General features: G+C 32.8%; 1 protein-coding gene across 1 annotated transcript; it reads left to right on the top strand.

Annotated features, from left to right (window-relative positions):
• Positions 1-1,380: 1,380 nt before the first annotated feature.
• On the top strand, positions 1,381-27,867 carry LOC128167075 (uncharacterized). Its single transcript, XM_052832593.1, has 18 exons — positions 1,381-1,457; positions 1,684-1,788; positions 2,155-2,253; positions 2,910-3,023; positions 5,069-5,191; positions 7,858-7,956; positions 9,844-10,008; positions 10,573-10,683; positions 12,531-12,641; positions 13,429-13,590; positions 13,708-13,818; positions 14,571-14,684; positions 14,947-15,126; positions 15,409-15,579; positions 19,691-19,861; positions 19,984-20,154; positions 20,606-20,739; positions 27,577-27,867. Exons 1-18 carry the CDS (start codon positions 1,421-1,423, stop codon positions 27,670-27,672), a joined length of 2,274 nt encoding a protein of 757 aa, XP_052688553.1. The 5' UTR covers positions 1,381-1,420; the 3' UTR covers positions 27,673-27,867.
• The last annotated feature ends 39 nt before the right edge of the window (positions 27,868-27,906 follow it).

Raw genomic sequence — 27,906 nt, forward strand, 5'->3', positions numbered from 1 at the left:
TTCATCCTTGATGACACAGCTATGGAAATTGGATCCATATACCCATAACAACTTGGAGAAGTTCAACTTCTATAGAGCATTTGGAGAAAACATTATTCATCAGAGACATTACCACAATAGAACAGGAGCTACATTCAACGAATTCATGATTGGAGAATTGGTCCAAGAACATACTGACTTTCCCAAAATATGAAAATCAGAGCCAGAGTTGAGGAGAAGTGAAAGACTTTCTAATTAATATTTCAAAACACAACGCGACCTATTATGAACTTTTAATATTTTTTAAATTGTGATTTTGTACATTTTGCGACCTAATATGAACTTTAATATTTTTTTTTTGAATTGTGATTTTGTACATTTTGCGGCCCGGAGTATGTTGGGAAATATCTTGCATGACGTCAAGGTGCATGTGACGTTGTGAGACATTGCTATTATGACGTCATCATAATATGACGTCATGGTAACGTGACAATAATTATGTTTATGTTCAAATTAGTTTAGATAAACCAGTCAAAGCATTCAGATGTGTTTTCATTCTATCTGACTCAAAGACCACTATACAATCGCGACACCCTTTATGCCCATGCATTGATCTTAACAGTTACCAATAAAGCTTATTCCATTAATAGACTTAAATCTTTCGTTCCATCTATGAACTGCAGCTTGTTAATTTTTTACCTTAAAAAACAACTAAATGGTCATTGACGACATAATGTCATTTATTAATGACGAATCAAAAACTTATACAAATAAACCACATCACAAACAGGGAGATCCCTGACAAAGTCAATACTTAAACTTATTAAAATGGCTTATGTAACAGGTACTGTGGGATCTCCCTTATTTCCCTTTAGATAATCAGTTACATTTAGGTTTTTTTTCTTGCTATGGTTTAGGTTGTCCTTTAATCCCCGTTTATTTCTTTAAAAAAATTCGACAATTTTGTATATGGCTGCAGTATAATTAGATGACAATTTCTTCGTTCAAAATGAACAACTTTTGATCGACATGTCAAATCAAATTTGTTGATGGAATTCAATTGACAGTTTCTCGTGGAAATCAATAAGAATGTCACACAAAAAACAATGGTAGTTTTTTTTCTGCAGAAATGTCAAACATGTACTGTTACATTGGTTTGGAACATCACATGCATAGCAAGTGAATCACTTCAAATTAAACATTGATAACCTTCAATAAAACGTACAGGATTCAGTGTACCGGGTTGTCCTAATTGTAGAACATATTGTCATCTATAGATTAGTTTTATTTATCTTTCTAATTCTAACTTACAACAAAAAATAACTACCAGTGTCAACTCGAGCAGATAAACATTGCATAATTACAGAAATAGACCTCGGAGTTATTTCTATCTGACCTTATCTCCCTGATATCTTTACAAAGATAGCACGAGACTTATACTATGATCTCGACATGGCTAATTCTTTGTCTCTTTGCAGGTAAAAGTTGATATTTCAAGGGGTCGGGTTGTATAAATAATGGCAAAACACAAAAAATAAAACGTGTTAAGAAGGATTAATTGCCCTAAATATGGGAAAGTGATGCATTTATTGATGTGTTTCTTAATCTTATCACTCAGGCCGCAGTATCGTATCTGCTTCCATTAATGCAATTTTCTGGCTATGTTTTCAAAATATATATATATATCCATCTTAATCGTTTCAGACATATTTTACTTGGTATCTTGCAACTGCAGCACTAATTGCTCAGAAATAGTATGTGCCAAAGGTGATGACCCGATTTGCCATGGTTCAAAATGCGTTTGTAAACGTGAGTATTTGGTCCTATTTATTTGAATATGCTGTGCAGAGTAGAACTGTAATAATGGACTAATACGTGTTAGCCACATTGAAAAGTTTTTTAACCAATGATGTTTTCCTCCTGTCGCTTTTAAAGCAACAAGAACATATTTCTTTGTTTATCTGTAAAGAACTCTCCAATTGAAAAGGATCAAAACAAAACCACTTTTTAATCGACAGGACTCAGTTGGTAAATTAAAACTTAATTCTCTTTTAAATGATAAAAGCTCAGATCTTACATGGTTATCATTTTTACACGTTTGCAATCCAATATTCTTTGCCTCAGTAGTATAGACGATTGGATTGCAACATGCAACACATACATGTTTGTTTACAGGACACACGGGGGTGTGTTTTAGTGACGCTGAATGCGGATACGGACAACATTGTGATCACCCAATGTGTGACACCTCTTCCCACCAATGTCATTGCGGACGTAAGAAGCATTTTATTTTACTTCCATCAGATAAAGGCGTACGTATGAAAAACCTAACTAGAAGAGAACAACAAAGTGTGTTGTCTTAAAGCTAAATGCGACTTTGGTGGCGAATGAACGGACTTAATTTGATTTTCAAAAATTTTCAGTTTTGGGGATACAAAATGATATTGTTAATGTACAGTTTGTCATCACTTGACGTTTTTGTTGATGTAAACGGTTCGTTTAACAATTATATATGGGTCATTATGTTATGTTAGATATACATTGTTTTGAACGATTTTTAAAAGAATAATAGGATTTGTCTATTTTTGAAACAGTTTCTTATCCGGCCTAATATAGGCTTTTTATACACCTTACTTCCCCAACCTTCTTTATGTACATACATGTTTTTAGGTTCGCGTGGAGCGTATTAAGTTTTGCTTTTATTGCAGAGCTTGTTGACGATAATTTTGAGATATTTCTCAAACAGAATATGCATTTCTTTGACAAATATGAAAACTGTGGATCATAAAACTACATGTTTACTGTGAAATTTTAAAATGAGAAAAAAAACCAAACATTATAATCGTGATCACAAGCTTGTTTCAGCAGATGAAGCCCGGAATCGAGCGCAGTAATTTATTTAACCTATAGTATTACTGTCTTCTTAAAAGATCTACCTCGCCACCACCACCACTGCTCTTCGGACCCCGACTGTACAAGCTCAAGCAGCCATTGTAGCTCGGGAGTTCACAGCCGGTGTTACCATGGCTATTGCTATTGCTTAGGTAAGATGAAGGATTGGATTTGGTTATTTTCACATGAATTTAAGGAGGCCGACTTAAGTTTTCATTGTACATGTTTTGTGCATTCTAGTGTAATACAGTGGATTTATACTTCTTATGAAATTTTTACGATATCTAATATCATAATATATAAAGTTGAACTCAATAAACAAATTACAGATAAAAATAATTAGATTTTTAAAGAGAATTTTATCTTAAAAACGATTTTTCCAGTGTGCGGAAGGGGAGCGTTGCTATTGCACTTTTATGAGGTTATGATAAAATGAAGCTTTATAGGAGTACGTTAAAAGAAATAACATAAAAGAAAAAGTAAAAATTGTACGCCATTGAAATTTTATACACAGAATTATGCTATCATCGGGGACATTTTCTCAATGTTTTGAATGATTCCATTGTACCAATCTTTATTCGTAATGCTCAAAATATATAGCCAAATTTGGTGCATTTTAATATCTTGAGATCGTCCGCACTACAACCCACACGGTAGAACTTATTTTTTTACATATAAGGTAGGAAATGATATGACTATTCATATATAACGATTTGAGAAAAAAGGCTGTTGTAGTATTTTTTTTATCTGCTTGGAAATGCAGAAAATAACAGTTTCCTATATATTCCTAAAATAAACGTACCTCTATTTTGAGATGGTCTCTAAAAAGGACCAGACGGTCGTTTTTCTTAAAACTTTGCAAATGAACTAAAATTGGTAAAAATAACATATGGTTAAAAAATAAAGAGTTTTGCTATTGTAGTTTTTCCGCAAAAAAAACCCCAAATCGGCTTCCTTAAGTGCCCAGTTCAGAATGCAGTATATCATTTGTAATACAAGGGATACAGTAATTCAAATGTGAATTGGACAACAACGTCCAAATACTTTTGAATGGATCTATAGAACATTTGAGTATATGTGAATAATGTTCAATTATTCCAAAGCTAATACAAGTTCTTCTATATTTAAAACAGTTGTATTTCATTTTCAAAATGAAAAATTTAGTAAAAGTGCGATGGTTTTGATGACGTATCCTTAAACAAAAGAAACATGGCTAAATGAAATAACCACCCATTGTACCTTTGAGATTTCCAATAGCAGTGTTAATATTTTTTTCCACTTTCCAAGATTTACCAATGACTTATTTTGCATGCTAGTAAACCTTCTAATTTTTACAAAGGAAATCTCTTCCTTCTATAACAAACATTCTCTAAACTGTGAAAACATTTCAAGTAATAAAAAAAAGGAAAAATGAAATGTTATTTTAATCAACTTAGAAGCTAAAGCTGAATAGAAATGAAGAATTAGATTTGGAGATTCATACTTCTAGTCTCAATTAACAAGACCGTTGAAAAGAATCAGAAATTTATCTTCAGCTCTGTGGAATATGACTGGGCTGAAATCTAGATAATCCAGTTTTAATCAGTTTATCGATCGGTCGAAATATTTCGCAACCCAAGAAAAATCACGGATTGCACAAAATAATCGTGATGATATCAGACTAAAATTCCAATTAATGACGATTGACAATTTCTTTAATCTACCGTAATGATGTACATTCACAGTTATTAGATAAATTTTACTTGCTTTGTTAACTTGATAAAAGACAGATTTAAATTTAAATGTAAATAATAAAATGCCTTTTTTAAATTATTCATACGGGTTATGAAGCCAGCAATCATTGCTGGGGGTTGTCTTTGTTCTGATTGCAATATAATCATATTATGTAAAAAATGATCAAAATTTTGCTCTTTGATGCATAATTTTTTTTCTAAAATAGTTTGTCAAACAATTACATGCATTTAATAGAGTAGCTGAGATATACAACGCATGCCTCAAACAACTCATTGTTTATGATTAATTATCTCCTATAAACACAAATCACTTGACAATGATAAAGATCTCGAAAATGAACAAACTATTCATAAAAAAATCTTCTTTGTATTGGAAAAAAATATTATCGTCATTGTACATTGTATTTCGTCGTCATAATTATCTTTTTTATCGTCATCACTGTAATATGTGTCTTTTTTTGTAGAGAAATTTTTGGTCGGAGAATGTGGTCATCACCACCACCATCATCATGAAGAATGTCCTCCTCATTCTTGCCCCTCATCTTACAGTAATATATGTTCAAGTAACCAGCAGTGTGGCTGTATTCGTAAGTATGATTTAACGTATGTAATGTTCTTTTATCATGTATAAAATGAGGTTGGTTACATATTCCTTGATAAAAAAATCCCATGCCTTCATGTTTACAAGCAGTTCCGTAATATATTACCTGTTATCTCTCTTACGACTTATTTTAAGATTATTTCAGGGGGACAAGTATATTTTGAACTTCAGTTCAACTGTTTATTCCGTTATTTTCAATTCAATTTTTCTTACATGGTCCCATAAAAGGGGGGCAACTCGATGTTAATTGAATTTTTTGTATGTAAAATTAAGAATAATCTTTGCTGCGCAAAATAGTGGGAGGGGGAGGGGGCAGGCCCCCCTGATTTTACATGCATGTATTTTGATAAAAATATTTTAAAATATTTTCTACCTTTATAAAATGAGATTTTCCTTTATTACTTGAAAATTGAATTATATCAGAGTACTAAAATCCTATAAAAGGGTACTGACTTTCATATAAAAACCACACACACATAACAAAAGTCGGTGAGATTTATCTAAACATTATGGTACATTAATGATACTTTTATAAGTACCAAAATGGTGACCAGAAAGAAAATCATATAAGTTGAAAAGCCCAATCATACATCGTAATTAAACTAAATTGTGTGTATCTTAGGTTCTTTGAGATGAAATATTTTTTATTGATAATTCTGAAGGCTAACAATTTTGTTTTAAAAATTACCTTAATATGCAAAAGAAATATAGTTCATTATATGTTTAAAAGAGAAATGAAATTGAATATCAAGATGTTATTCATACAATAAGTTCAATCGTGACAAAATGATGATAAGAACTTAAAATTGCGACTCGAAACATTGACCTTTGCTAAATATTAACACTTACGGTTTGTTTGACTTTCGCTCAGAGCTGTTAGCTTGTTTTCAGTTGCCAATGAAAATGACGTTACACGTAAAGATAAATAAACTATATTCTTCGGATTGCTCAATATTAAAAACATTGTCAAATTATTCTTTCTATCAGTGTGAACACTTGGAGGTTTTGTAAAGTGTATGTTGTATAAGTCAGAAGTCGTAGGCTTTGTCATTTATTTTATTCAGACTCGATGTCTGTATCTTTTAATCATCAGAAACTGTACTAGCAACGTTTATCGGATATTTAACAAGGAAAAGGCAGTTCCTTATTGAGTCAAGAGATATTCTGTCACGCTTAATTAAACATAGGCACAGTGAATACATGAAATATCTTTCATTATACTTTATTACTTCATCAAAGTATTATCCATAGCTCGTAGTAAGTAACATTATGCAATTAACTTTGGAGACATTTCAATAAATACAAATGTTCATACTTGGTAGCATAAATGAATCAAAGTACGGAGGTACTGGTGGGAGTTGATTTCATGGATTATTATTTAGTTTAAAATCTACTATATGTAATTTCGAATGGCAAATAGTTGCCTTTAGCTGTACAGCATATTATAATGATGCACATTTTTTTCTAATACCGGTATACATTTTTGGGTTTTTCTGACAAGAATTATGATAAAACCTCAAATGAATCAATGTGTGTAATATTTATAGATTAAATAATTTAATCAAACTATGTATCAGTAATCGAAATATTTCTGGATATTTAAGGAGCAATCGAACAATATTGAACTCTTGTCTCGTTCCACCAGCCAGAGTTCATTATCGTCTCGTTCAACAATACGCACGGCTGTCTCCGTAAATCTCCGACAAGCAGAAAGAATTATTCCTTCACCAGAGTTAAATATAGTCTTGTATTCCAAATTCATACGACTACAAAAATATCTAAATTGTTCGTACAATTTAAAATCCGACCATTTTTAAAATTATATATAAATAAATATCCTTGAAAAACACTGCTTCTGAATACATTACATCGCAATTATCGATTATTTTCAAGAACTAAGTCTTGTAAGCGGTTATGAATTGTGCTTAGGTCCAAACATTGAATCACTCCCAGTTTGCCCGAGTAACTGCAAAGGAGAGTTGATTAAAAACAACTCCCAACTAAAATCAACTCCCCATTAAAATGAATGAAAAACATTTTCATGAATTGGAAATTATCCAATGTCATTAAAATTGATGACAAATTGAGATTACGTTCCAATGTCGTTCAACAAGTTTATTTAAGGAATGCATTCAATATTTATTTGTTTTATACGATATAAAATGGTTTGGGACAGTTTACGCTTTATAAACCGCGAAGCGGTATTAAAAAAGCGTAAACTGTTCCAAACTATTTTATATCGTATAAAACTAATAGATATTGAATTCATTGCTTATAATTTAATTTTTTTACTCTTCATTGTAGATAAAAACGGTCATTTGACCTTTAAAATGACGTAAAATTGTACAAAATTCAAACGTAACGTCAGGCGTATTGATACGTTTTTGACGTTAGTCTTACTATGACGTAGGCAACATTCTTTATACTATATAGAATATTTTTTTAGCCAATCAGAAAGCGCGTTACAACCAGAATTAAATCATAAACGAATGTAACGAAATTTTCAAGATAAGAAAACAATTATAATCATAGGATTCAATTATGTAATTCTTTGTGTAGCACATGTGTAATCAACGGAAGAGATTTTGGCCTAAAACTAATCTGTTTTTCACTTTTCAAAATGACTTACTGTTGTGCTTTTTGTTGATACAGGTGACTCTTTTGAGTGTTTGGAAGACTCTCATTGTGCCCACCATGGCTGCCATGGCAACGGAAAACCTACTTGTGAAAATAACGGATGTGTCTGTATTGGTAAGTTCTATGAATAGCTACAGATAAAACAATAGGATTGAATAAATGAACTCTATACCTTAAATAATAATGTATAAATGAAGGTAGGCAAAGAAGTTGGAATTAAACCAGAACAATAGAAAAGAATGTCAAACAATGAAAATGAATATTCATGGAAAAATGCCAATCAAATACTGTGGAATCATTAAAATTTGTGGCGGCCAATTTTCGTGTATTGCTGAAATTTTGTGTATTATCTTTTACCTACAAAAGAAAATATTACTTTAAAACCCTATTTTATCTACTCGTGGACGATGTTATTTCGTGGATGAAAAGTAAGTACCCACGAATTCAACAAAAATAGAATCAACACGAAATTTAATAATTCCACAGTACTGTGGTTTCATCAATGTTCGTTGAATACCAATTTTCGTGGATTTCGTTGTTAAGGGTGTTGTTTACTCAGGGTTTGAGTTCTCGAATTCGGATTGTTATAAAGTTCAATATCATGAGTAACATTTGTTCTAAACACAAAAAGTATCTGTGAAATGAATGATTATTAACATAACATTCGATATTTCTACTATATTATAGAATAATGCCAAAACAAAAATAGACTTTTAGCCAAACAGAGGAAATTCGGACTAAATTTTGCAGATTTTATTTTCTGCTAAAACATTTTTGGAAGTACTCTAATATTTAAAGTTAAGATTTTATATTTTAGTCTATATAATTTTGCATATTTTCTGGTAGTTTTACATCATTTATTCATTATAATAACAATATGGCATAAATTTGAAAAATATTGAAATATGCTTAAAAACAAGAGAAGACACCATATCTCAAAAGTTTGATCATTGACCTCATATAAATTTTATACCAGCAGAGAAAGGTCAATATAAGTAGTTTAATACAATAAATGTTTTTGTGTTATCATCATTCAATTTTTTGTAAAATTGGATCAAAAATGGGTAGGAATTTGAAAAGTGATAGAGGAAATTCGGACTGGAATATTTATAAAAATTGTGAAAGAAACCTTAATGCTTTGTATGTATTTAGCGTCACTGCTATTCATAAATTGTATTTCATTTTCAAAAGTATTGAGCAGTTTGTATTATTTTCACAATTAAGAAAATCTCAATCATAGTGTAAAATTTTAAGTGATTTTCCTTTAATTTTCCAAAAATATACAATGGCCATTAACTCAAAAAGTAGGTCATTGACCTACTTTTTAGAAAATGAAAAATAACACTACAATAAAAGGTCTATAACACACAATAGTTGGTTTTTCATTATCATCAGTGGAATTTTTTTTCATTCTGAGTAAACGTCATCCTTAAGTTCACAAAATTCACGAAATCCACGAAATTAAATGTTCATTGAAATGCAATTTCTTTGAACATTTTGTATTGGGCCATTGGCCCCGAATTTACGTATCCTTGAAACTGTGATTTTCACTTTATCCACGAAAATTGATGCCCTTGAATATTAATGAAACTACAGTATACATGATTGAAAGGTAAAGGAGAAAATGATCGCATAGTACATAAATCATATGGAAATGTAGAAGGTAGATTATATTAAAGTAGGGAAAAGTTGAACAACAGTTTGTAGGTAGAAAACGCATGCAAATGAATGTAGACTAAGAAAAAAGATCGTAAAAAAGAGAATGAAAAGAATAATTGTATTACTTTTATACTTGCATAGAGTATAGTAGGAAATACATAATAAAAAAGACATTGATAAGAACGCACAGTATTTATAAATGCTTACCACAAAGTATGATTATATTATTAAAAGCATTAGGAACATTTTATTGAATCTTATAACTTTATAACATTATGTAAACAAATGTTTTATTGTTTCTGCAAATTTTTAATAGCTATTGCGGTGTTTGATTATTCTTAGATAAGGTTTCAGTAACATGCAATGCCGGATGGATAAAATTTGGGGAGAATTGCTACCGCAAGCATGGACACCAAGCAGATTGGATACACGCCATGAAAGACTGTAAAGGAAATGGTGCTGCTCTAGTAGATATCGGTTCCCACGAGGAGCAGTCATTTGTTCAAAGTAAGAAAAATCTTCTGATTGGGCAACTTGTAAGATTACTTGTGTACATTCTACGACCTTTTACGACCGACAATCTTGTGCAACAAAAGCCGTTTACACCTTCACCATTGTTGTAAAAGGTCCTAAACTTGAATTAAGAATTCGATTCTTAACGTTAAAGCATAAGAATTTGTCTTCGTACAGTAAGCGTGGTAGTTAAACTACACGGCGAGCTTAGATATATATGGCGGACTAGAGAAATTACTCGCTGCCTACTTGCCCTAAAATCCTTTTGTATTTTTTTTTTTAAATATAAAAATATAAAAAACAAAAATTATTTTAATTTAATGAAGTCACTTAGCACGTGTATATGCTTCCTTGCACCATGAGTGCAGTTGCGTATTTAACCCAATCTTTGTTATGTAAAGCTTTTTCCTCTATTTTCTATTAAGACTAGTTTGATTGATTTGAACAAATGCCTACCAAAACGTTCGGCAGTTAAAGACTAGGATTTTTCAGATCTAATCCAAAGTTTCGCTGATTATAATAAATATAAATGCTTTTTAAATTTTTTTTTAAATATAGAAATGGCTGGTGGAAATGATGTCTGGATTGCTGGTTCGGATTCAAGTGAAGAGGGCAAGTGGAGATGGTTTGGCAGTGGTCAAACTTGGAGTTACACAAACTGGAACAAAGGTAAGACAAGAACAGACACACCACACACACACACACACACACACACACACACACACACACACATATATATATATATATATATATATATATATATATATATATATATATATATATATATATATATATATATATATATATATATATCTCTTTAATAGTTAAAAGGGACTTAAACACGATTTAAGATCAAGATTTTATTTTTAATTATTATATATAAAATGGTTTACTTGCTCATTTTGAATTATTTACCAAAATTTGAATGTTTGAAGCTATTTGAGGGATACAAAGATAAGAATTCATTGTTATGTAAACAAATTAAGTTTACAAATAATGTAAAGTATGAAATTATCATTTCTTTGACAAAATGACTCGTAGCAATCAAGGTAGATATGAAGTTGCAACGTTGATCAACTATTATTCAACGTTGAGGTTTGAACGTTGAAACCCAAATCAAATCTCAACGTTGATTCCATGTTGAAGAGCCAACCAATTTTCAACATGGAAGGCGCTTACCAATTTTCAACGTGGAAACAACGTTACTGTACAAACATTTTTCAACTTTGAAACCAATTTCTTCTTGAAATTGTTTTAATCTAGATTTACTAATATTTAGTCAAATATAGAAGCATTGAATTAGGTAGTTTTATATTTTTTGATTCCGAGTTATCAATTTTCTTATAATCTCAAATTTCAACGATTTTTAAAATGAAATTTCAAATAAAGATTTCACATTACAACAGAAGGGAAAAAAAGAGATTTTTTGTTTGGAAACTTTAATACAAGAAATTTGTGATTGAGTTACGCGTACATCAATTGGCTTAAATTGCGTTAACTAGGTCAGTGATACTGGATGTGGACCCATCACTACTGTAAGCACTGCTGATCTTGGGACGGGTTATGCAATTTACCAGGTAGTTTTATGTCAGCTTGACTGCTAAGGACGCTAGTGGTGAACAAAGAAAGTCATTGAAACTGGCTGTTATGGATTTTTTCACATTAAGCATGGCTACCATTTGGCTTATAGCACATGATTTCTTCAACTTCATATTCTTACGTTTATCAACATTTTACAAAAAAATTCATGGTTCTAGTTTTAACACCATTTCTACCTTGAATCAACCTTAAATTTTGAGGTTAAAACACCGTCACATTTTAAACTTTGATTCTACTTTCATGTGCAACTATATTTCAACTATAAAGTCGCTGCCTGACGTTGATACAACGGTGTCTCAACGTTAAAGGCTCTAGTTTTGTTCACAAAAATTTCAAACTCTGTATCTTGATTATAACTTAACTCAAATTTTGACAAAGTATTAACAATACCCATATAATAAAAAATACATTTTAAAATTTTGAGCTCAAATCGTATCGATATAAAGGTCCCTTTAAAAACTAACAAAGAGTTCTAACAATAAACATGAGATGCTTGTGTTCATTAAACAAGGAATAGGATACGTGTATTTTATAAATGAATTCCTTTTAGATAAACAATAGAACATGAAGTTTACTCTATTAGACTTTTCGTAGACTCTTACTCCATATGATTGGTACAAAAGTGTCTGTTAAAGAAATTGACAAGTTTAATTGGTTTTACGTTGTAAAGTTGACTATTATCTCTAGGTCAGTTTGGGTTCCCAAAATTCGCGCTACAGCCTACAAAGTTCGATTTGTAATCTTACCTAACCAGTTTCATGTTTACTAGAAACTTATAACAATTTTCTATTTTTGAGTTCATTTAATTGCTATTATACGTATATATTGATTAGGAAGAGCAGTGTATTTTAATGGCGTTAGCGTACTGGTCAGGTATTGACTTATAAATTTGTAAACTGAGCTTCGTTTCTTTGAAGGACAACCTGATAACTTTAAAGATCAGGAGGATTGCGCCGTTATGACCTCTGGTGGACATTGGAACGATACAAACTGTAACGAACACAGAAACTACATCTGTGAACAAACGAGTAAGTCTACAAAAGATAACATGCTAATTAAAGTCCATTTTGGGGGGGGGGGGGGCTAAAAAAAATAGCTACTCATAATCGTGGAAAAGTATCATGCGAAAGGTAAACTGTGTGAGAGTTGAACTTAATTAAAACATTTTTTTCTTTTTGCGCAAAAAGTATACTTTTATTATTAGAACATTTAACAAAGAAAAAAGTATTGTTTTTATATTGTAACATGGTGTCAGATATTTGACAATCATTTAATGCCTGAGCAGTCAATCTGCTAGAATATTTTTCCCTTGGTACAAGAAACAGCTTGACCATTGGCATCGGGCAGTAGAACATATTAAGCTGTTCCCTGCACCAAGGGAACATTTTTCTGGTCTATTGTACAGAAGGCTTTCATACCATTATGCATCCAGATCCAAAGTCTATTTACAGGCGATTTTATAGATCGTAGTTTATTGACCGGCAGATCAATAGAACCATTTCAACAATTAAGAAAAACTAAATACCTATACAAATTATACGAAAATATGAAAAATGTAAAAAAAAAAATGAAATCCATTTGATATTTCTTTTCATTCATTAAATTGTGTTAGTTTGATACTTAGTAACTAAAACTAAAATAACTATACAAAATAGACGAAAATATTGAATCTGTAAAAAAAAAATTAAATCCATTTGATAAGGTAATAAAACAGTATATTTATTCATAAAAAATTGAAGAAAATTGTACATGCTTTTCTTTTCATACATTAAAATTGTGTTAGTTTGATACTGAATATGACTTTTCTTTATTAAGCTGCTAAACATCAGTGCACATCTCCTTGGATAGAAAGAAACGGAGCATGCTATAAGCTATTTACAGACAAGGCCTTGTGGTCAGATGCTTTAGAAACTTGTCAACTTCATTCAGCAACCCTGGTTTACTTGGAAAATTCACAAGAAAATGAATTTGTTCACGGTAGCCTCTCTTTAAGTGATATTAAATGACTTGAATTATTTTTCCCCAAATTTTTTTATTTTAAAGAACACATGTATAATAATGCATGTATACATGAATAATCATTTCTGAGTTCAGGTTTAACTGGAGGAAAAGATATATGGATTGGAGGAAATGATGGACAGAGAGACAGGACATGGTCTTGGGTCGGCACCAATTTGGTGTGGGGATATTCAAAGTGGGACTCAGGTACAGAAAAAAAAGAATATTGTTTCTTCCTAATTGTTTAAAAAAGAGGGGAGTAGAGAAAAGAGAAGAGCTAAATCACAGACTGAGCTTGTTTCTACATAAATCTGATAACTTACATGCACTTGGACTCTTACTATTTAATGACATGTATATATGTATATACATGTAATGTAATGTATATAAAAGAGTCAAGGGATGCATTTGATAAAAAATACTTAGGAAAACGTAGATTCTTTATTAGTGAATATATATATTACATACTTAGTAATAAATACATGTTTTTTGCACATGTGATACAGATGACATCACAAAACTCATATCGGCCTCCGGGGCTGATACAGGTTATCAGCCCTACGGCTGAAACGGATCCGTATTACATCTCGTGCGCAACCCATCTGCCTTTTTCCGTTTATGCATTTGTGCATGTTAACAGATGAAAAAATAAAACATTTCTTACAGTCAACATTTTTAAATGCAATTGAAAACTTCCGTTTTTGAGCAGTTAATTTTAAAACACGGGGAAATTCCGGTTCTGTAGCTGCATGTTTGGTAAAACAATAATATCTCATATTTTTATTTAATACACGTAGAGACTACTTTCAAATAATATTTAAAAACAATTTGTTCAAGTTGATGCTTTTATAGAATTACTGTTATTTAGTATGTAATAAATATAATAATAAATACCCTTTTCCATAGCACCGCCTGTATCAGCCCTCGAACAATATCAATTTATATTTATAAATATATAGGAGAGCCAGACAATAGATTAGATGAAGACTGCATCGCGATGATTGCGAACGGTACATGGCATGATACATTCTGCAATACCAAAACTCAGCTTGAATTTGTTTGTAAAAGGAAGCGTAAGTGTACCCTAAAAATCTTTATTTATTAATACAATATAACAAGCTAATCAACATTCATAAGCGCTATGGCATATATATATATATAGATATAGATATATATATATATATATATATATATATATATATATATATATATATATATATATATATATATATATATAAAAGTGATGTCCTCATGGTTGTCGATAGAAGTTTTTTGCAGAGGAGTTTTATAGTTGTGTTCGTCCAAGTTGCAATTGATAAGTTATAATCTTCATAGTTCCTCCTATTAATGGTGGATGGTCACACTTCGGGCATTATGCAGCTTGCTCTGTTTCTTGCGGAGGAGGGGCAACCACAAGGTCAAGGACGTGTTCCAACCCAGCCCCTAAATGGGGAGGCGACGACTGTTCTGGGTCATCCACTCAAACTTCGTCTTGCAACACAAATCCATGCCCAGGTTTGATGAATCGAAAAAGTGTTAAATAAAACAAAGCTAAAATGTTTGGATGTTTACTAAGTATTTGTTTCAATGAGTATGATAAACAGTATTTTTAATACTATTACTGAATTATAAACGTACCATCGCGTATATGATTTTTAAAAGCTTGTACGATATACAATGCATATTATTATGAATTAATTTATCTGTGTTGAAATCTAGCTATTTTTGAATGGATCAGTTGGTTACATACACTTTAGTCAATCAATCAATACAGTTATTGTTATAATAAATTTTAAGTTGACGGATTGTGGTCCGCATGGGGTGCATGGGGACATTGTAGTAAAACATGTGGTGGAGGAACCCGAGAACGTCATAGAACGTGCACAAACCCGGCCCCAAGTCACGGAGGGGCGAACTGTATTGGATCTCTTACAGTTACTGAAAGTTGCAATACTCAGCATTGTCCAAGTAAGCATAAATGATCTTTTTGTCAGTGGAATGACAAAAACTAATTATACAGATAAGACCTGCTTTTTGCAATGGATTTTTACCAAAATTGCATTTGGTATTTTTGTTATAAACTGGAAATATATTTAGGTTTAATTTTGATTGATAACATCAGTATTAATAAGGACTTGCTGTATTCTCATTTATGAATTTGACCTGTGTTAAGATTCTATGTTCCCTTTTTAGCTCACCTGAGCTGAAAGCTCAAGTGAGCTATTCTGATCACTTTTTGTCCGTCGTCCGTCTGTCCGTCCGTCCGTCCGTCCGTCTGTCCGTCTGTCTGTCCGTCTGTAAACTTTTTACATTTTGAACTTCTTCTCTAAAACCGCTTATCCAATTTCAACCAAATTTGGCACAAAGCATCCTTATGGGAGGGCGAATATAAATTGCAGAAATAAAAGTCCGATCTGTATTCAAAGCGGAGAAAACCTTGAAACTGTAGAAAAAGGGGGGTGCATTTTTAAAAATCTTCTTCTCAAGAACTACTGATTCCAATTCAACGTAGTTTAGCATAAATTATCCTTATGGGAAGGAAAATATAAATTGCAAAAATTAAGGTCTAATTCTGTTTCAAATTTGAGTTATTACGAAAATAATAATAAAGGAAAGGCCTGTTTCAATCAGTTTAATAGCCTCGGATTCGGCATCCGGTAAAATGGGTAGACAAGACTTGGCCTGGGCAAAACAAAAGATAAGCAGTTATTAATCTGCCAATCTCATTAAAATTTCAGGATATTTGATGGACCAGTATATTTGTATTTGCTGTAAATATTGCTGCAAAGTAATGCGTATTTGGAATTGACGATTGCCGATCTGTCCCGGCTTTTATTTTGCCACGGCCCGGTTTTGCTTACCCATTTTACCAAGACTCCTATTCCATACTTCTAAAACGAGGTTCTTTGTTTAAAGCAGCCATGACATTATACGAAAAGGGTCGATCTGACTATGATGAATTTGCTTGTTGTGCAACAGTTCGCGTATGAAGGGAAATTTTTGAAACATGAAAAATATATCGGTGCCGATTTTGTGAAGTAAATTGAGGCTAAATATTTCAATGCGTTGACAGTTTTCACACATTACGTTGATGTTAGCTTGTTCTGATTTTCGTTTCGTTTTCATTATTTATGCTTTGTAACCTGAAAACTGTCGTCTGTATTCCGTGATTTTTACTTATCAAATCAAACAGAGACTTCGGTAAATCAAACAGTTACGTTAACTGTTTACCTGCGCAAATTAAGCAAAATCTGATGTAGGAGTACTGAAATACAATCCATTCTATCGGTAATTCGGCATTATTTTTTGCGTAATGGTAGATTAATGCAATAGGTTTTTGTTGAGATGCTCGGCATTTTCTCTAGTTTATTTAGTTTAAATAGAGTTTGATATCGCTTACGGAAATATGTAGGTATATACATGTATATATATGATTCATTTCGAAAAAATAAATTGTGTTCTTTATTTGTTATACATGTAGTGCATGTTTCTTGTGTTTAATTGTTAACAATTTCTATTTACTAACCATTTTTGAGTGTTTGCTTCGAATTATAAGCAAGATACAATGATTTGCTAACAAATCTATGTTTGTACACAGATCTTAAAAGCTAAAGATTAAATCAAAGTACTGATAGTACTGAAAAGCGCTAACCCAGCTTCTGTATGTATATAACAGATATATGTATATAGCATTTCAGCTTCTGTATACGCACTATATTTCCTCATCACTGCATGACAGTCCCTGCAATGATGTATGTAAGCCCCGTACATTAATTTCACAATAACCCGTTAATTAGAATAGCCCGTGCAGTTATGTGCATAAACCCCTGAAACTGGTTCCCTAACCAGTTTTAATGATGTATATTTTTGCTTATAGGGGGCGGTTATTCGATGCACCGGAAGTTGAAGTCTAACGACAGTTAAGGACTGAGCTATGCTTAGCGCTTTAAAAAGTAAAAAAAATTGTCAATATTTATTACGAAAATTTTCAAAATCTGTTCTTCCAGAAACCAACTTAACGTTTTTAGCTCACCTGAGAATGGGGCCACAATGGGGGGTCGAAGTTAAACAAATGAATATATAGAGTAAATCTTTAGAAATCCTCTTCTCAGAAACTAATCGGCCTGGAAAGCTGAAACTTGTGTGGAAGCATCCTCAGGTAGTGTAGATTCAAAGATGTGAAAATCATGACCCCTGGGGATAGGGTGGGGCCACAATGGAGGGTCGAAGTTTAACATATGAATATAAAAAGTAAATCTTTAAAAATCTTCTTCTCAGAAACTAATTGGCCAGGAAAGCTGACACTTGTGTGGATGCATCCTTATGTAGTGAAGATTCAAATTTGTGAAAATCATGACCCCCGGGGATAGGGTGGGGCCACAATGGAGGGTCGAAGTTAAACATATGAATATAAAAAGTAAATCTTTAAAAATCTTCTTCTCAGAAACTAATTGGCCAGGAAAGCTGACACTTGTGTGGATGCATCCTTATGTAGTGAAGATTCAAATTTGTGAAAATCATGACCCCCGGGGGTAGGTTTGGGCCACAATGGGAGATCGACGTTTTACATAGGAATATACACAGTTAATCTTTAAAAATCTTCTTCTCAGTAACTAATTCAAAGGCAAAGCTGGAACTTGTTTGGAAGCATCCTCAGGTAGTGAAGATTCAAAGTTGTGAAAATCATGACCCTTGGGGGTAGGTTGGGGCCACAATGGGGGATTGAAGTTAAACATATGATTATATACAGTAAATCTTTAAAAATCTTCTTCTCAGAAACTAATTAGCCAGGAAAGCTAAAACTTGTGTGGAAGCATCCTCAGTTAGTGTAGATTCAAATTTGTGAAAAGCATGACCCCTGGGGGTAGGTTTGGGCCACAATGAGAGGTCGATGTTTTACATAGGAATAAACAGAGTCATCTTTAAAAATCTTCTTCTCAGAAACTAATCAGCCAGATGATTCTTTATAATTGTTAAGACTTTGGCCCCAGGACAATTCTTTGGCCTCACGAGAAGGTTGAGAGTTTACTGTACGTTTATATCCCATATATAAACTATTGTTAGGGATCTTTTTGAGAACTGCAATATTCAACACATGATATGACTATAAAATCATCCTGTTAGAAAAGGGACTAATGATTATAAACATAAGAATATCCAGGGGAAAATGGATTTTATTTATACAGGATTTACATGAATTATTGTATATTGTCCAGATAGTTTGTATTATGACTCCATTGAGCTGATTTTATCATACCTATTGTTCCTCAGGTGAGCGATGTGGCCCATGGGCCTCTTGTTTGATATATGAAATACTTATTAAGCAAAAATATTCGATGAAAATTTTTTTATGAAATGCTATTCGGGACCCTCTATGGCAGAATTTGATAGTAATCGTTTTTATTGAATAATGCAATCTTCACAGACCAATAACTGATTCTGACTGTACTGATTTTTACTCTAGCAGATCTCTTCCTAATTTATTCTACTCCAGACTAATATCAGAGTATTTTATAACTTATTTATATCAAATGATACACTACGCCTATTTTGGGCCTTCATATCTTTAGTGCAATGGACCTTGCTGGGAATTGTCCCGCTTTAGATAGTATTACCATCTTCACATTCAATGACTACGTGCACTTTGAATCATAACATAGAAAGAACTTGTGCATACGTTACTTATTATCTTAACCACGATCCCCTCTTCAATTAAACCGATTTGACTGAGAATTCGCAAAATGAACACCCCGTTTTGCTTTCAGTGAAGAGAGGGCAAACGAAACATTGAAAGTGTTCAAGCATTAAACATACAATATTAAAAAAGAAAAGTGAATTAGGGGCATGAAGTTTGAAAGTTTTACCTTAAAACCAGAACGAGGCCGTGACCCCTTATACATTTGAACATTATTGATTTGACATGAGCAAAACGATCGCAAGTCCTTGGAATTTTTTTATTCAAATTGTCAATGAATATCAAAAAGAATATGAGCCGACTAATTCCGGCTTTATTTTGGTAAATGCTCCTAATGATAAAAACAATGCATTTTTGTCATCTTTCTTCGCATTTGTTTCGAAGTTGCCGGTTCGTGGTCTGCCTGGGGTGCCTGGGGAAAATGTTCCGTTACGTGTGGTAGAGGAACTCATGAACGTCACAGAACGTGTTCAAACCCGGCCCCAAGCCACGGAGGAGCGGACTGTGTCGGGTCTACAACTCTTACACAACACTGCGAAAGCGTTCATTGTCCAAGTAAGAATGCAACCCCCTACTTAGCATACACGGCTTCATCCATGTGTGGATGCAATAAAACCGATTTTAGTCTCTCCATTTCAGCAAATTTTTATTATCATATGATAATTTCTAATATGAAGTTGATGGTTCCTGGTCCGCCTGGGGCGCTTGGGGACATTGTTCTGTAACGTGTGGTGGAGGAACAAAGGAACGTCATAGGACCTGTTCAAACCCGGTCCCAAGTCACGGAGGGGCCAATTGTGTCGGGTCTAATAAGAACTCGCATCCCTGCAACGATGCCTCTTGTCCAAGTAAGTTCGTAATTGCAGTGCTAAGGACGCCATTAACGGAACGTCGATTGGCCTCAAGCGTCAAGTTGATTTTTCGCGACACGACGATAATCTGGCCACCAGTGGCATTCAAGCAATTGTATTTTGGTGGCATACATGTAACATGATACTTTCTCTCATACTGGTTTGCTTAAATTCTTTGACACAAATATTGCAAAATGATTAATTTTGAATAACCATTGATATTGAATATTTCATTGTCTTGTTATCTTTTAAGAATATATTTTTACACATCGCCAGATGTTGATTAATTTATACTATGCATGAATATAACTCTGCACCGCCAATATCTGCACCTGACCCCTTGATTGGTCAAAAATAAAATTTTGGGGTAGACACGTAAGATATCTGAGTTTAAACCACCTAGATCTAAATAAATTTATGGTTTAGATTTTATTCTTTATTTTTTTAGCTGCAGCACCAGGCGTACCATGCCCAGTCTGCGACCAATCCATGAACTGTGTGTGGGGAAATGAGTGTCCGGACGGTCAAACTTGCATGATTCGATCCTACCCACATTACAAATTTACGGTCCATTGCTCCATTGTAAGATATTTTGTTTTCATTTTAAAATGTTAAACTGATCATCATAATAAATTATTGTGTAATAATTACCATACAACTAGCTCCCAGTCCACCCCAAAATGAGTCATAATATTTATTCTAAATGTCCCGGATACAACAGAAAAAACATGCTGTGTTTGAGATGATGATGTTATATTAGAAATTGAACTTTGATGTTGGCTCAAATAAATAATTTTTAATCCTGTACAATAATACGAGTATAGACGAAGGAAATTCTGTCATACAAGTTTGCATGGAAAAGTATCTTAAAAATCTATAATGTGCCTTTCAATTATAATATTACAGATATGTAATTTCAACTTAAAAAAGCCATTTGTTATAGGTGTGTAGAATGTGTTTGCATTTAAATATGTCCACCTATTTGCGCTTCAATCCTCTTAAGGGGGATGTGCGGCCATCTTGTACATTTGAGATTAAAAAAGTAAACATTTCTTGAACTGTTATTCCTAAAACTTGGCGAAACTATGAACAAATGATGAAAAAACAATAAATATGAGGTTCTTCGTGTTGTTTTATATGCAACTTAAGCATACAAGAACAGAAGAATGTCTTTTAATCAACTGGAGCAGCTGTAGAACTGCGCAGCTGCAGACATATTTTAAAGTTTTAAAAATCTGAAAAATATGAGAGGAGTTCATTGGTGTCCTCTATACAACCATTTGTTGAGAAAAAGGTTGAATTTTTCACATTAATGAAAAACTTTGCCTCAAAATAGGGTACCCTATTTTTACTAGTCGGCATGTAGTCTGTTTTTAGAACAAGAAAATTTTAGTCCGAAATTAGATTTTGTGTGTCTATTGAGGCACATTGACGTTATGTTTTCATCGAAAAAAAAAATATAATCTGTCTGGAATGTAGTAGACATCCAGTTTCAATTTTGGTTTTTTTTTTCATAAGTATAAATGAAATTTAATTAATTCTTTTTCGCGGTAGGGTAGGGGTCCTTGAAATTAATTGTATTAAAGGGACTTGGACACAATTTGAGATCAAAAATTTTATTTACACTTTATATGTATTAAATGGTTTACTGGTGCATTTTAAATGATTGACCAAAATATTGAATGTTAAAGTCAAGTTACAAGCGAGATACAGATGTAAGAATTGATTGTTTTGTAAACAAAGCTCGAGTCTTATAGTTGTTTACAAAAAATGTAATGTTGAGAATTACTATTTCTTATACAAAATGACATGTAAAACAATTTAAATTAATTCATTATCTTCGTAAATACTATTTTAAACAAAAGAAAGATACATTTGATTGAAATTTACACTAATACAACACATTTTTAAAAATGACAATATTAGAGCTTTGTTTACAAAACAAAGAATTAGGAGCTCTGTATCTTGCTTATAACTTGATATTTGACTTTCAAATTCTGACAAAGCATTATTAACTTCTATATTTATCATTATAAACATTGAAAATAGAAAAAAAATTGAAAATTTAAAGTCAAATCGTGTCCAAGTCCTTTTAAATAAAAATAAAAAATATACATTTTTTTCGATAAAAATAAAAGTTCAATGTCCCTCCATACACGTACACAAAATGTCTCGTGCGAGTTGATTGTTTTTGAGACCCGCTTTCAGAATAGGCTACCCTCTTTTGAGACAAAGTAACAACTTTTATAATAAGCAAGCTCTGACTTTTTTTCTCAACAAATGGTTATTGTTCACTAATGACCTCCTTTTATATTTTTTCGCATTTTTAAATCTTGAATTTAAGTCTGTAACTGCACAGTTCTAAGGGATTAAAAAGGCATTGTTCTGCTCTTGTATGCGTAAGGTTCATACAAAACAACATACAAAATATTAAATTTATTGCCTTTTTAGCTCACCTGAACCGAAGGTTCAAGTGAGCTTTTCTGATCACCCGTTGTCCGTCGTCCGTCCGTCCGTCCGTCCGTCCGTCCGTCCGTCTGTCCGTCCGTCTGTAAACTTTTCACATTTTCAACTTCTTCTCAAAAACCACTGGGCCAAATTTAACCAAATTTGGTACAAAGCATCCTTATGGAAAGGGGGTTATAAATTATAAAAAAAAAGGGCACAGCCCTTTTCAAAAGGGAGATAATTGCGAAACAGTAAGTATAGGGTGCATGTCTTTAAAAACCTTCTTCTCAAGAACCACTGCACCAGAAATGCCAATATTTACACAAAAGCTTGTATATATAGTGAAGATTCTAAATTGTAAAAATCGTGACCCTCGGACCAAAACTGGGGCCCCAGGCGGGGTTCAAAGTTTAACATAGAAATACATAGGAAAATGTTTTAAAAATCTTCTTCTCAAGAACCACTGCACCAAAAATGCCAATATTTAAACAAAAACTTGTATATATAGTGAAGATTCTAAATTGTTAAAATCGTGACCCTCGGACCAAAACTGGGGCCCCAGGCGGGGTTCAAAGTTTAACATAGAAATACATAGGACATTTTTTAAAAATCTTCTTCTCAAGAACCACTGCACCAGAAATGCCAATATTTACACATAAGCTTGTATACATAGTGAAGATTCTAAATTGTAAAAATCGTGACCCTCGGACCAAAACTGGGGCCCCAGGCGGGGTTCAAATTTAACATAGAGATACCTTAGGAAAATGTTTAAAAAATCTTCTTCTCAAGAACCACTGCACCAGAAATGCCAATATTTACACAAAAGCTTGTATATATAGTGAAGATTCTAAATTGTAAAAATCGTGACCCTCGGACCAAAACTGGGGCCCCAGGCGGGGTTCAAAGTTTAACATAGAAATACATAGGAAAATGTTTTAAAAATCTTCTTCTCAAGAACCACTGCACCAAAAATGCCAATATTTAAACAAAAACTTGTATATATAGTGAAGATTCTAAATTGTTAAAATCGTGACCCTCGGACCAAAACTGGGGCCCCAGGCGGGGTTCAAAGTTTAACATAGAAATACATAGGACATTTTTTAAAAATCTTCTTCTCAAGAACCACTGCACCAGAAATGCCAATATTTACACATAAGCTTGTATACATAGTGAAGATTCTAAATTGTAAAAATCGTGACCCTCAGACCAAAACTGGGGCCCCAGGCGGGGTTCAAATTTAACATAGAGATACCTTAGGAAAATGTTTAAAAAATCTTCTTCTCAAGAACCACTGCACCAGAAATGCCAATATTTACACAAAAGCTTGTATATATAGTGAAGATTCTAAATTGTAACAATCGTGACCCTCGGACCAAAACTGGGGCCCCAGGCGGGGTTCAAAGTTTAACATAGATATATCTTAGGAAAATGTTTAAAAAATTTTCTTCTCAAGAACCACTGCACCAGAAATGCCAATATTTACACAAAAGCTTGTATGTATAATGAAGATTAGAAATCGTGACCCTCAAATCAAAACTGCAGCCCCAGGCGGGGTTCAAAGTTTAACATAGAACTACATATGAAAAATGTTTAAAAATTTTCTTCTCAAAAACCACTTCACCAAAAATGCCAATACATACACAAACGGTTGTATATATAGTGAAGATTGTAAAAATCGTGACCCCTGAACAAAAAGTGGGGCCCCAGTAGGGGTTTAGATTTTAACATATATAGGAAAATGTTTTAAAATCTTCTTCTCAAGAACTATAGTGCAACTGTTTGGGATATTACTATGCATACATGTACATCCTTAAATAATGTAGATTCAAAAAATTGTAACTCCCGGACAATTGATGTTCACCAAGAGGGGTTCAAAATTTAAACATTTTAAAAAACATAAAGGAAAAGTTTAAAAATTTTCTTCTCAAGAACTACAATGTTTTAGTTTGTGGAATTTCTATGCCTTCGCTCATGTAGATTCCTTAAATTGGTAAAATCGTGACCCCCGGACCAATACTGGGGCCCCAAGATGGGGTCAAAGTTTATTATAGAAATATAAAGGTAACGTTAAAATATCTTCTCCTCGAGAACTACAATGCCTCAATTTGTGAGATTACTATCCTGCATACAACCTTGGATAATGAAGGTTCGACAGTTTTAAAATAGTGACCCCTGGACTAATACTAGGGACCCAAGATGGGTTTAAAGTTAAATGTAGAAGTGCCGGTATATATGGAAAATGTTTAAAAATCTTCTTTTCGAGAACTACAATGCATCAATTTGTCAGATAACTACGTAAGCACCCTCAAATAGTGTAGATTCGAAATTATAAAAGCTGGGACCTCAATCTAATACTGGGGCCCCAAGAGGTGTTTAAAGTTTAGCATAGAAATATAGAGGGAAAATGTTGAAAAATCTTTTTCTAGGGAACTATAATGCTTTAGCTTGTGAGATAACTATGCAAGCATCCTTAAATAATGTAGATTCCAAATAATTAAAACTTTAGCCCTGGACTAATACTGTGGCCCCAAGAGGGGTTCAAAGTTTAACATAGAAAGATATATTGAAAATGTTTTTAAAAAGTTTTTCTCGAGAACTATAATGCTACAGTTTGTGAGATTATTATGCAAGGATCCTCAAATTGTGTAAACTCTAATGTAGTGGAACCAAGAGTTATCTTTCTTGATGTTCTGTACAGTCTGAGAGTTATTTCTCTTGAAGTGGAACTCTGCTACGTTCAGTTTTTCAGGTTGTGTACGTGCGGTCCTACCGCAGTGCTACACATTTTCATTCCTATGTTACTGTTTATGTTGTTCAAGCCAACCATAAACCTCGGACCATAACTGGGTCCCCAGAAAGGGGTTCAATGTTTAAAATAGAAAAAGCATATGCTACGAAATGTAATGTTACAAGGAACTGCTGTTCAGGTGAGCGATGTGGCCCATGGGCCTCTTGTTTATCTTTTGACAAAACTATTAGTCAGTTTTTGACAGAAACAGGCCAGCTCAAGAAATGTATACATTTTATTCTCAAATGTACAAGATGCACATCCCCCTTAAAAACGCTTAGAAATATCTAATGTGATATAATACTAATACTTTTTGTTTAGTTGTTTGGATTCACAGTAGTAACGGCGTATTTTGGTCACCTAAGCGATCACCTTCCTTCGTCGAGTGTTGTCTATAAACAATTCAACATTCTTACTTTTCTAAATCTTCAAAATTTTAATTTGAATTTTGATTAAAGTTTGGCATATAAATAATGTTTGATTCCCATTCCTAACGCACACATATACTAGTATTTATACATACTATATATAAATTTCATATACATTTACCTATTCAATGTCAGTTGAAGAGACAGTACAGCTGGAAAAAAAACATGCGTGCTCAACTGCAGATTTACACATTGTATCATTAGGAAAAAAGAAATAATGTTCATTGTGGCAGTCGAAGAAATCCCTTTCACATACGTAACTTATGTAATAATAGGCTTCCGGAAGTTTAAGGGATGTACAAATCGTGGTATTTGATTGACAGTAATTGACACGTGCTGACAACTTTACTCTGTCCCAAGATATCATGGATTTACATTTTGCTTAATTGCATTATATTTATATATACCTCAGGGTTCAAACGATTTTCATTCAAAAGTATGAAAAAATTCCAAGATTTCTCAGTCGAAACGCCCCTGTTCGCTTATCAGGTTTCAATACAATGCTAAAAAATGTTATGTCTACGGGGATTTTGTATTGCAGCAAGCCCGGATGATAACGTTGTAAAATTGCGCGATGTATTCCGAGTGTATTCCGAATGGAGAAAAGATGTAAACATTCCCCATTATAAATCTCCGTAAGGAATCAGTTTCGTTCCTGTGAATTTTTCCGAGTGAAAGATGATAATGTGTCAATGAAACTATCTTGGAAATTATCCCTTTCAACTATTTCAATTGCACATCTTTCACAGGTATGTGTATTTTTATTAAAAATCCTCCAAATGTGCTGCATAAATACATTTGTATCTTGGGACAGACTATAAAAGATTTTCGCCCGACTACGGTCATCATCAAGTACAAGGTAAAAGGGGCTCTCTAAATGGAGAAAACCATCACTTCCTCGATAATTTATAAATGGTTTACCAATTTCAATTTTAAAATGAACAGACATAAATATGTCAAATAACCGTCAAGGGGCTTCACTTACAAAATGAATTTAGTTTGCAGTAACTCCTGTGATAAAAACGCAAAATACATACTCACAAAATAATTTTAATTCAGGTTATTTTAAAAACTTTGAACAATTATTACCTGTGAGACGTAGAAAAGACATGACATATATTTCTATCAACAAACCTTTAAAGGACAACCCTCGCGAGCCCTGTGTGTGTTTTGTTTATAGTAAATACGCATGCGTAATAGTATAGAAGGTGGAACCCCGTAACACATTGCGATGTATATATTTATGGGTTGTGAATAATAACTAATTTTATGGAATAATTAGATAGACTTCATGGAGAAATTTGTTATTTTCTGAAAGTTTACACATTTATGAGTAGTACAAAAATATCGAACCCGATCTGAAAATTTTTTCAAGTCAATTTTTTAGATGCTTTTTTAGATTTTTTACTGTCTCTTCAAACATTGGCTTATGCCTCTAGTAGAAAAAGCACACACTTACTTTACGAAGACAAACCGATTTTCATCTATCATGTCTGTTCTTTATTAGTATACTGTCTAAAACGGGACAATGCTCTGGTGAACATAAAGGCCCACGGGCCTCTTCTTCTTAAAATCGCCGTTATGATGAGTTTTTAATAGACAAATGTTGTTTCCCGATGATCTTATTAAAAGCCAAAACTTTAACCCTTCACTTGGAAAGCAATGAAAATTTTATGTAACAAATGATCGAGTAAGTGAATACTTTTCGATGATTTAAAATGCAAAATACCGACATGATATCTTCTTCTTTTTCAGAAAGATGACTGTCATTTTATCAAAGCAGTTACCACATCGGGCGAGATATATTGCTGTGATGACAGGCAATGTTTAAGAAATATTCTTGGTTTATGAATAAGGAATAACTTATATGAAATACAGCAAAAATCTGGGAAAAAAAACCCATATTTCTGTCTATTTTCACTGTAAAAATGGTTGTAAAACCAAAATTTATTTCAAAAACGTTTTGCAAGTACATGTAGCTTGAAAGTATATTTTTGCAGACGCTCATTTAAGAAATAAAAAAAATCACTAAAAGGCAAATTAAAATTTTGTTTTTGAATATTTTTCAATTCATTACGTTAAAAA

Source organism: Crassostrea angulata, chromosome 10, assembly GCF_025612915.1.
Source record: "Crassostrea angulata isolate pt1a10 chromosome 10, ASM2561291v2, whole genome shotgun sequence".
NCBI classification, from domain to species: Eukaryota; Metazoa; Mollusca; class Bivalvia; order Ostreida; family Ostreidae; genus Magallana; species Magallana angulata.

What these genes read in the sequence shown, in the direction of transcription:
- LOC128167075 (XM_052832593.1), top strand. Translation starts at nt 1,421, where the DNA reads ATGATCTCGACATGGCTAATTCTTTGTCTCTTTGCAG. An exon ending in CCAGCAGTGTGGCTGTATTC is followed by an intron (nt 5,192 to 7,857) that starts GTAAGTATGATT and finishes TTGTTGATACAG; the next exon opens with GTGACTCTTTTGAGTGTTTG. An exon ending in TTACGGTCCATTGCTCCATT is followed by an intron (nt 20,740 to 27,576) that starts GTAAGATATTTT and finishes CTTCTTTTTCAG; the next exon opens with AAAGATGACTGTCATTTTAT.